Raw genomic sequence first — 12,146 nt, 5'->3', positions numbered from 1 at the left:
CATCTTCACCCATCATAAATCTCTATTCATTCTTCTACCCTCCAGGGAATAACATTTAACATTTCCCTGTAACTCAGTTCTTCAAGTTCCAGCAACATCCTAGTAAATATTCTCTACACCCTTTCAATTTTATTGATATCTTTCCTGTAGTTAGGTGACCAAAACTGCACACAATACTCTAAATTTGGCCTCACCAATGTCATATACAATTTTATCATAACATTCCAATTTCTATGCTCAATATTTTGATTTATGAAGCCCAATGTACTGAAAGTACACCACTTTCAGGTAATTGTGTATCTGTATTTGTAGATCCCTCTGCTCTACTGCATTCCTCAGTACCCTACCATTTACCGTGCATGTCCTATCTTAATTTGCCCTTCCAAAATGCAACACCTCACACTTAACTGCATTAAATTCCATCTGTCATTTTACAGCTAATTTTTCCAGCAGGTTCATATCCCTCTGCAAGCCTCGAAAGCCTTCCTCACTGTCCACTGCACCTCCAATCTTTGTGTCATCTGCAAACTTGCTGATCCAATTTACCACTTATCATCTAGATGGCAAACAACAATCCTTGAGGCTCATCACTAGTCACAGACTAATTTTTAGGTGCCAGGGATCACCTAAAAATTTTTAGGTGCCAGAGTGGTGCTCCAGTGAGGTCTGGCAGCACTGCACCCCTAGTCACAGGTCTTCAGTCAGAGATATGATCATCCACTACCATTTTCTGATGAATCCAGTTCACTATTTCACCATAAATACAAATTAACTGAACCTTCCTGATTAATCTCCCATGTGGGACCTTGTAAAAGTGCTTATTTAAAGTCCTTTCCTTCATCAACCTTCCTGAAAACCTCCTTGAAAACCTACCATGCACAAAGCCATGATGACTAACCATAATCAATCCCTGACTATCCAAATACTTCCATACCTGATCTCTTAGAACACCTTCCCATAACTTTCCTTATACTGATGTCAGGCTCACTATCTTATAATTTACTGGGTTATTTTTCCTGCCTATTTTACACAACAGAACAATATGAGCTACCCTCTAATCCTCTATCATCTCACCTGTGGCAAAGAACATTTTCAATATATCTGCCAGGCTCCCTGCAATTTCCGCACTAGACTCCCTCAAAGTCTATGGGGATTTATCCACCTTTATTCGCTTTAAGGCAGCAAGCTCCTCCTTCTCTTTAATATGTATAGGTTCCATGACCTTAAGAGGGGAAAGATTTAGGAGGGACCTGAAAGGCAATGCTTTCACTCAGATGGTGGTCTGTATCTAAAATTAGTGGCAAGAGGAAACTGTAAAATTGGGTACAATAGCAATGTTCAAAATGATTTGGACAGATTTATAGATATGAGGGGCTTGAAGGTACATGGACCAAGTACAGACAAATGGGATTAGCCCAGAATACCATGTTGGTCAACATGGTCCAGATGGCCAAAAAGCCTGTTCTAAATGACTCTAAGTCATAAAGTTTATATGGACCCTGGCAGTTCTCGTGCCAAGATGAGTGAAATCGAAAACAATACTGCAAAACTTAAACTTTTGCAAGCTCATTATTGGTTCTGGGCAGTTTAAATTGATGCAACAAATTTATAACTGCTTGATTTTGAGTTGTAAATGCAGAATCAAAGGTGCTGAATGTAGGCAACATGAAACTGTATTAGGCTCCTTAAAAATGCAGACCTCAAGGTATCTTTGGCTTGGCTTCGCGGACGAAGATTTATGGAGGGGGTAAATGTCCACGTCAGCTGCAGGCTCGTTTGTGGCTGACAAGTCCAATGCGGGACAGGCAGACTCGGTTGCAGCGGTTGCAGGGGAAAATTGGTTGGTTGGGGTTGGGTGTTGGGTTTTTCCTCCTTCAGGTTGTAAAGAACGAAGGAAGGATTTTGGTTCTGGAACCTTACCACATGCTTTGATACAAGGATTGTTTATTTCAGTTAACACAGAGAATAGAATCTCTACGTTTTTAGCATGGAAGATCATAGCAAAGGCCCAGTGGAGGAAACACTGCCAACTTTAATGAAGTATTGAGAGAAGGTTTTGAACGACTCTCTAATTCACAAATCCCAGATCTCAGCCACACATTTATAAATAATCTTGGGGTCTCAAATTCAGATATGAAAATGAAACAACATCCTTCCCCTTAATTCCAAAGGAGCAAAATATTTTACTTTATGTATGACAGGTTCAAAGGTCAGGAGATTTGAAAGATGAGATCAGTAACTGTAGATTGATGTACTCCACATTTAATAGCCTGCTGCACACATATATAATCCATGGATGTCTTCGATAGTGGAGCATTAACAAAAGCTCTTGGTTTAAGGCATTAATCTCATTGATCTGACTGCACAGCCACATACTAATGGATTCTGTTCAAAATAGCGATCTAATGCATAAAATGTGTTGCTATGGTTACACCTGCAATTTAAACCAAACAAAAATCAAGTTACTCAAGCAGCCCAAAATGGAGCTCTTTGGTGTACAATAAGAAAAAAACATATGACTGTTTAATACATTTTGATGTTTATCATGAATTCATCTTCAGCAGGACCTCAAAATCTCAGGGCTTAGACCCTCTTGATTCAAAAAATATTATTGCCAGAGAGATAATGATCACGTGTAAATTGTTGGTCTGGTCCAGGTCAACATTGAAGCATCATCATTCAATGCACACGTTAAAAAGGGGTTGTAACCAAACCATGGATTCTTTCCACTCTATTCTAATCCTCTTCAATAAAGAACAATTCCAGCAAATGGAATATTGTGCAGTCCAAAACCAGCTTTTATATAACCATTAATAGCTAACCTAAACTGAACAGTATCGTTCCTTCAATGCCTTCATTTTCCCCCTTCAATAACCCTTCTTCCAATACGGTCCCAGCATCATCACCTCACTCCCTCCACTTTACCTCAGGGGCCATTGTTCAAGTTTAGTACCAACAAGATAATTTAGGCATCACATTAGAACTCAAGCTAACCATTTTTGTCTCCCTTTTACTCATGGTAATAAGGAGAATTGCAATACTTGCCTTTTAACCTCAACAGGAATTAAATAGCTCAAGATTCACTGATCATCAAATCTCAGATTTTCTACACAACAAACAGGGAACATTGGAAAAGACAACCATGAACAATTCTGGGAGCCATTCAGACCGAAGCTTTAAGGGTTGGTAGCCAACAGCATCATTCATCCTCTCATACAAGCACAACATTGCCAATAGCCAATGAAAAGGCCTTTACTTACCCAATGACATACATGTCAATTCTTCCATCAATCGAATTTAACCCCAAAAGTGAAGTAACATCATCAGGTGGAACAGCAGTGCCCACATTCCAAGTGATTATTTGCATACTGTCAAAATTAGAAGGGAAAAATATTATATTGAAGAGAAATAAATATTGATACAGCCAGATATACAGTAGACTGAGATCAGTTACTCTCACTTTATACCCCATTCAAATGGCAGGTACAGGGGAGCTGGTAGTTAACATACACAAGGGAGCAGGCAATGAAGAATTTTCAGTGTTCTGAAAACATACAAAACCTTTGGTCTTGGGGAGTATTTATTTGTAACTTTTATTCAAGAATTTAAACAAGTGAGCAGAGCCTGCAAGAAGATGCATGTATTTGAATGGTGAAATAGCCTTTATCATTTCAAGGTTTTTTTTAAATATCATATATAACTGGACCTTATTCTAGAAAAGTTCTCTATTGATTCTCAGCTTGTCATTTTTTAACCTTAAATTAAATCTAAATAATTTTGAAACATCAGCCACTTTCTATAATTTGGATAGAATGTGTATTTTTTTCCAATGGCATTTAATTTTGCTCTGGAAATTCTTAAACATCAAGTTACAAATACACTAACTGTCTTTAATATAAGATTTTGGAATTAAAGCATAATGGGGCAGACCTTTCACGGATTCCATATCCCAGCTATCTAACTAATCAAGCTGTTAGTATTTTCTATCCAGACAGTGAATGCTAAATTTAAAAAAGTCAAAACACAATGTTGGAGAAACTCAACAGGCCAGACAGTGTCCTTTATATAGCAAAGGTAAAAATACAGAACCGACGGTTTAGGCTTGAGCCTTTCTTCACGCCCTTTATATACCTTGAAGAAGGACTCAAGCCCAAAACATCAGTTCTGTATTTTTACCTTTGCTATATAAAGGACACTGTTTGACCTGCTGAGTTTCTCCAGCATTGTGTTTTGACTTCAACCTCGGTGTCTATAGATTTTTGTGTTTTACTAGTGAATGCTAAATGCTATTTCAGTAAATTAGAAATTGGAATATTTAATGGTGATGGTCTTCCTGGTAAAGATTACCTACCAGTTTTAATTTTTAAAGACCCACTTAAGATTTCACATCAAAAATACTTTATTATCTGAAATGAGCAGTTCTGAGAGTATGAATGGTGTCCAATAAATGTAATTTTTCATTCTAATTAGAAGAGGTATAGAAGAGATCTTTAGGATCTCAGGCACATGAGTCAACACGTTCAGAATAATGGAACTCTTGGATAAATGATCATTCCCAGGATAAAGACATATCATTTGTGAACATCCTATTCATCTGCTGCAAACATAATTAAACACAACCTCCACCTCCAAAACCAACACAAGGTTAGAAATAATTCCATTAATGCAACCAAAGAGAAGTAGAAATTAATTTATGTATGAAAAGTTAATTTTCATTTGATGCTAAAACATGAAAAAATTGCAACCTGCATTTTCTCTGGATTGAATTCCTCTAGTGTTTTTTTTAAACTTTGGACGCCTGGCAACATTTTTCCATAACTTAATGAAGGCCTCAAGCCCAAAATATTGGTGATGCATTTTTATCTTTGGTCTATAAAGGATACTGTTTAACCTGCTGAGTTTCTCCAGCAGTGTATTTTTGTCGAATTCCTCTAATGGTGGCACACGTTTGATCAAATATTAAGACATGTGCAGTAACAGTCCACAGTATCCTATCCACAAATGTTCAGGGAATTCAGGAGTCTGGAATTGCCCAATCTAGACATAAAGGGGTGAGTGCTGCGGTACCTCCTACCAGATGGCAGAAGGGAGAAAATCTTATGTGGGGTGTGTGGAGTCCTTCACAATGTTTATTGCCTTTCACCTGCATTGAGTGTTGTAGATGTTCTTCATAGTAGGAAGGGAGCCCCAATGATCTTTTCCGTTGACTTCACTATCTTCTGCAGGGTCTTGTGGTCCGAGGAGTTAGAGCTTCCAAACCAGAAGGAGATGCAGTTGTACAGGATGCTCTCAATAAATCCTCTGTAGAATGTAGTGAGGATGGAGGGTGGGAGATGAACTTCCCTCAGCTTTTGCAGGAACTAGAGATGCTGCTGGACTTTCTTGGCTATGGAGTTGGTATTAAGGGACCAGGTGAGATTCTCCACCAAGTGCATTCACAGGATCTTTATACTCTTGATGACCTCAACGCTGGAGCTGTCAATGGTCAGCAGAGCGTGGTCCCCCCCAAAAGTCAACAACCATCTCTCTTGGGTTTTTTTCAACATTCAAATACAGGTTGTTGGCTCTGTACCAGTCCATTAGCGACTGGACCTCATCTCTATACGCTAAATTGTCATTCTTACTAATCACGCTCACCACGGTCGTGTCATCAGCAAACTTGATGATGCAGTTCGAGCTGTGTTTAGCTGCACAGTCGTGGATCAGCAGAATGAATAGCAGTAAACTAAACACACAGCCCTGGGTGCCCCTGTGTTCAGTGCAATGGTCTTGATGGTGCTTTTTCTGATCTGGACTGCCCGAGTTCTCCCTGACAGGGTGTCGAGAAGTCAATTGCAGAGGGAGGTGTTCAGACCCAGCAGGCTCAACTTCCCTATCAGGTAATGAGGTATGATTGTGTTGAAAGCTGAACTGAAGTCAATAAACAGCATTCGAACATACATATCCTTATGAGGGCTAGATGGAGGATAGTGGTGATGGCACCTGGTCACTTGGTTGGGTCTGTATGTGAACTGCAGGGAGTCTAGTAATGGGGGGAGCAGGAGCTTGATACACCCCATGATGAGCCTCTTGAAGCACCTCATGATGGACATGAGTGCGACAGGGTGGTATTCATTGAGGCAGGATACAGATGACTATTTCAGCACAGGGACAATGGTGGTGGCTTTGAGGCATGTTGGGACCATGGCACTTCTCAGGGGGATGTTAAAGATGTCAGTGAGAACATCTGCTAACTGAGCTGCACATGCCCTAAATGCTCTGCCGGGAATGTTATTCAGTCCAGCAGCTTTCCGCAGGTTGACCTTGCTGAGATCCTCTTGTCGGCCACAGCAAGACACAGCACTTAAAGGAGAGGCAGTCACCACTGCAATGTCATTTTTCGCCTCAAAACCCGCTTAGCAGCTGTTCAATGCACCTGGGAGGAAGACCTCACCAGCATAGGCAGACGGTGTAGTCTTGTGGTTGGTGATAACTTGAATGCATTTTCACGTGAGCCACATGTCCCAGGCATGTTTTCACAATAAGGGGTGTCATCTATTTCAGATAGAAATAAGGAGGAATTCTACACCCAAATCTCTGAATATATTCAAGCCAGGGACTGAATGACGATTGAGTTCCAAGGTACTTGAAGGAAATGGAAAGAGCAGAAAAGTAATATCGAGCCCAAAATGAGAGATTTTATTGAGAGGTAGAGCTTGAGAAGCCAATTGACCTCCCACCATTATATCAGATATTATTGAATGACAGAGCAGGTTACAGAAACCACACAACCGACTCTGTTCTTGTTTCTTAAATTGATTGCATATGATGTGAAAGCAACCCATCAGACTTTAGGGTTGATGTCAGAAAATTCTCTCAAGCTGCACACATGTTACCACATCCATCCCCTCTCCTTCATGCCCTGGGCCAGTTGTACCTCCTCGTGGATTTCAACCCGCCATCACAAGGCTCAAATCCAACTTCTTCGTGGAGCTGACGGTTAATCATTTCCTTGTCAAAATGTTTTACTGAACACACCTCATCAGCACTCAGCACACATAACAGGTTATTCAAATCTGGAGTGAATTATCAACAATACAGTTCAACGACTCTAATCCCTTTTTAGTCCTGGTGAACACTGTTCATTGTAAACCAGGGAAGTCAATTTACATACTTCTTTGCTTTTCATGAATAATAACAGAATATCAGTGGCTGAGTGTCTTGAGTCTGATTTGTTTGCAAATGAAATTGAAAGTAACCCCAGTTATTTTTTTTCACTCCTTTTGTTAAGATACTGTCCTTGGCTGAGCAACAAGTCTGTTAATGGAAATACCATAAGATCTAAACCAATGATTCTATCAGTCATTATTGAATAGCAGGGCAGGATATAGGAGCCATTCAACTCACTCTTCTTCCTTTCATTTTGCTTCCAGGCTCTGCAAGAATTGAGAAGCTATTTTACCTATTGTCCAATTTACATCCTGTCTTCAGTTCCTCATGATCTTTTAGATATTCCTCTGAGGGGGTGGTGGGGTGGGGGGGGGGGGGGGAGAAACAGTGCTCAGTGGATGGGAGAGAGCTGTGTGAGAGGAGTTGGGATGGATGGCTGTACCAGTTTTGTCCACTTGTGATCCAAGGCATGTGTGCAATGGCAGAGTTAGCAGAAGAAATTGGGTAGATCACAGATCACATGGAGAGAAAAGGGCAGGTCTCTTTATTGACAAACTGGCAAGTGAGGAACAAGCAGATGATTGTATCTTCTTCAGGGTCAAAAATACAAATGAATGGCTGTGTGGGTCATCAGAGCTGTGATCAGATGACATCTTGAAGGAAAACTTTGATAGCCCAACCAACTGGACAGATTGTTTACACTTGATTCCCACAACAGAGAGGTTAGTGCCCTCCAGTAAGGTGGAAGCAAGGTTTGACTCCTGGAACAACCTTCCCCTGTAAAGCTTTCAGGTGTGTCAATATACTGAGAATGAATAACATCATAGAACATGATCCTCACCTGTTCAGTGGCATTTGGTAATCAGATTTTATTACATCGCAATCAGAAATCCTCCACTAAACAAATATATTGCCATCCCTTGGACCAACCTTTGGACACAGGTCTGCTACACATAGCAAGCATGAGGTAGAAATCTACTTGACCCCATCCAATCTATCTGTTGCAGATATCACAGGTAGTAATGGTTATTACACAGGAATATCACAGGTGAAATCAAATTTATCTTAAAGAAAAGCTTCTTTAGTCACAAAATCCTGTTTTCCTAGCCTTGTGTGTGTGGCTATGATCATACAAAAAAAGAGAAAGACCCAGAAAAGATATGGCAACTTCAATCTAGTCAAATGTGTTGTGTCTGGGCCAAAAATTGAGGTTGAATTGTCACCACCAAAATATGTAATTTCACAGCTAGGATATCGCTTGTTTTACCATTACAACCAATCCAGGGGAGTTTATTCCATTTCCCTCTCTGGAATTCCATTTATCTAGTGTTACATAATGCAAGAATATAGGAGATAAGAGCAGGAATAGGCCATCTTGCCTATTGAGCTTGCTCCGCCATTGAATGTGATCATGGCTGATCTGGCTTGGACTCAACTCCACTTACTTGCTGATTCCATATAATCTTTAATTCTCTTCTATTCAAACATCTCTCTGTGTCTCAAATACATTCAATGAAACAATTGCTACCGCTTCCTTGGGCAGAGAATTCTGCAGTTTCACTACTCTCTGAGAAGCAGTTCTTCTTCATCTGTGAATTAAATCTACTTCCCTGAACCTTCAGGCTATGCCCCCTGGTTTTATTCTCACCTGCCAGTGGAAACAAACTCCCTGCTTCTACCTTATCTATTGCTTTCATAATTTTATTTGATTGTATAATTCAAACCAGCTATTATTCTGGTGTTGATACTAGTTCACACTGAGCAATGCATTAAACACTGGGAAATTTTTATTCTTTTTGAAAATAAACTGCACATGAATGATATTGAGGGCAATATTCCAATTCTGAACAAAAATTAATGTCATTAGTAATCTGTAATGCATCTAAATAATTTCAAAACACACCCCCTCGTATATCTTTATATACTTGTACTAAATTCAAAAAATTGTTGATGCTTGCTGCCAATCATACTGGCCTGGGGTAAATTCACTGATTCACCACCACTGGCCTGGGGTAAATTCACTGATTCACCACCACTGGCCTGGGGTAAATTCACTGATTCACCACCACTGACCTGGTAAATTCAGAGCAAAGGCCACAACAACAACTTGCATTTATTAGCTTCTCTAAAGTAGCTCTCATCCAATGTGACCCAATTTGAGGCATGAATATTTGTGGAAAGTGATCCCTAAACTAGAATCAGAGTCAGACCTGGATCAAAAGAAGCCTGGTTAAGAAGCATGACTCAGAGCTGATCATATACAATGGAAGAGCAGCACCCATCCACTTGAGACTCCATCCAGGCTTAGCCCCTTCTCAGTTGATGGCGTGAGACCATTCTTAGTTTCTACCTATCAGGCGTTACTGCCAGGAAACTGACAAGACTACTTGGTTAATTATAGAATTGCATTTTCAAAAGTTGTATTCAGAATGAGTTAGCTTCCACTTCCTGAGAAAGATAATGTTGATAACCAATAGGTGGCTCTCCAATTTTCCCAGACAACATATGCCAACTTCTGCAAAATACCAAGGCCCCTTGTGATCCCAGCCTCCAACCATACCCAGGCCCTGTTAAGCAGCATGGAGTGCACACAGTTGTTGATACTGTGCAGTGCCAGATGGTACTTGAATTATTCATTGCACAGAATCCTCCTTTAGCACAAACAGTGACAACAGGATGCTGGAGTCCAAGAATAATTGACAATGATGAAAGCAGATCAATATTTTTTTTTTTAGAAAGCAATATTAAATGGTTTTCCCACCTTTTATTGATAGACTCAAAGTATATCCCTGCACTAGCAGATCTCTGTGATCATCATTCATCTGTGAAACCTGTCAATGTCAGTCTACTTCAGTAATGAATGCAGCATTAACCTACCTAATTTGCCTTTCAACCTTACAGACTCTAGTCAAAGAATCACAGGCTTTATGTGGAGGAGATGGCTGAGGCAGTGATCAGCAGGAACTTCCCAGATTTGAGATCTATACCAAAGCCCATCACAGTTGAACAATGTGATAACAGGCAGAATGAATCAGGAATGCAGACAGAGGTAAAATAGGAGGAATAAACAGAAGCAAGAGGCACTCAGTAAATTATAGGCAAATGTAGCACACAGACAGGCCCAGAGAGAAATTCAAAGGAGTGCAAATACTGGCAGAAGACACAAATGCACACAAAAATGCAAATAAACAGTGGACAGACTGAAAAGGAACAGAACATTACATGTAGAACATAATGTTAAAGACGTTGAGAATTGATTTTGAAAGTGATCTTTAACACGTTGAATGTAAAGAAACAAAATCTTAAGCAAATGGAGAATGAATCTTGTGAAAAGACAACAATTAAGTCAAGCAATGATGCAGTAAGATTGCACCCTAATGCAATGACTGAGATATCTAAGCAGTGATGATAGTTCAGCCAACAACAGTGAAGGTTGTTTTTGATGGACCATTTAGTTTAGTGGAAGGGATGGGCAAAATTCATCTCCAGTCTTGGCAGGAAGAGAATCCAAAGACCATTTGGTCCATTATAGGAATGTTTGACTGGAATAATAGAGGAGGACTACATTTCAATGACAGGACACCTCATGCCAGTGAAAAATCCAGAAACTATGGAAAACTTTGACTGCAGGACTCACTGCAGTCTCCACAAGGTGTATCTGTCTGAAACTGGCTGAAGGTAATTTATGCGGATCCAACTTCCAATCTTGAGTGTGGCTCAACAAAAGTGTGGTAACCTACCTAAATTACTACCATCCAGTGACACACACATCCACAGTGATGAAGTGTTTTGAGAGACCGGTGTTGAAGTTATGGAGTACTTGGAAGCACACGTTAAGATAGGCCAAAGCCAGCATGGTTTCCTTAAGGGAAAATCTTACTTGACAAACCTATTGGAATTCATTGAAGAAGTGACAAGTAGGCTGGATAAGGGAGATCTACTGGATATTATGTATTTATATTTTCAGAAGGCATTTGACAAGATGCTGTACATGAGGCTACTTAGCAAGATAAGAGCTCATGGTATAACAAAAAACATAGGATCCTGGATGGAGAATTGGCTGATTGACATGAAGCAGAGAGTCAGAATATAGCTTCATATTCTGGTTGGCTGCCAATTGCTAGTGGGATTCCACAGGGGTCGGTGTTGGGCTGCTTCTTTTTATGTTGTATATTCATGATTTAGATTATGGAATGAATGGCTTTGTGGCCAAGTTTGCAGATGATACAAAGGTAGGTGGAGGAACAGGTAGTGTTGAGGAAACAGGGAAGCTGCAGAAGGACTTAGACAGATTAGGAGAATGGGGAGAGAAGAGACAAATTAAATACAATGTTGGAAAGTGTATGGTCATACACATTGGAAGAAAAAAAATAAATGGGCAGACTAATTCTTAAATGGGTAGAAAATTGAAAATGCCCAGATGCAAAGGGTCCTGGGAGTCCTCGTACAGGATAATGTGAAGATAAACTTGCATATTGAGTCGATGGTGAAGACGACAAATGCAATGCTGACAGTCATTTCAAAAAATACAAGTGCAGCTTTTAAGACACTGGTGTGACCTCACTTGGATCACTGTGAGCAGTTTTGGGCTTCTCATTTAAGAAAGAATGTTTGGAGATGGTCAGAGGAGGTTCACAAGGATGATTCCAGGAACAAGGAGCATTTTCCAGCTCTTGGCATGCACTCATTGGAATTTAGGAAAATGAGGGGAGAGCTCATCAAGGCATTTTGAATGTTGATAGGCATAGACCAAGCAAACATAAAAAGGTTGTTTCCCATTGTGGGAGAGTCTAGTATAAGAGGGCGCAACTTTGGGATTGAAGGGCATCCATTTAGATCAGAGATGCAGAGGAATTTATTTAGCCAGAGGGTGATAAATTTAAGGAATTTGTGCCACAGGTGGTTGTGGAGGCCGAGTCATTGGGTTTATTTAAGGGAGAGATTGATAGATTCTTGATTAGCCAGCCATGGCATCAAATGTTATGGGGAAGAAGCCA

At 40.1% G+C, this 12,146-nt stretch overlaps 1 protein-coding gene across 4 annotated transcripts in view; it reads right to left on the bottom strand.

Moving 5' to 3' along the window:
- The window catches only part of inpp5jb (inositol polyphosphate-5-phosphatase Jb), a 75,971-nt gene that overhangs the window by 59,446 nt on the left and 4,379 nt on the right, over window positions 1-12,146 (bottom strand). For 3 of the 4 annotated variants that reach the window (XM_069932823.1, XM_069932821.1, XM_069932822.1), the window contains exon 3: window positions 3,261-3,368. In XM_069932823.1, the coding sequence (XP_069788924.1) occupies window positions 3,261-3,368 (108 nt within the window). Of the gene's footprint in view, window positions 1-3,260; window positions 3,369-12,146 lie in introns of those variants that run through there. The other variant, XM_069932824.1, reaches the window with a different exon arrangement.

This window comes from Narcine bancroftii, chromosome 4 (genome assembly GCF_036971445.1).
Source record: "Narcine bancroftii isolate sNarBan1 chromosome 4, sNarBan1.hap1, whole genome shotgun sequence".
Classification (NCBI taxonomy): Eukaryota; Metazoa; Chordata; class Chondrichthyes; order Torpediniformes; family Narcinidae; genus Narcine; species Narcine bancroftii.
This window is presented reverse-complemented; position numbering and strand designations above follow the sequence as displayed.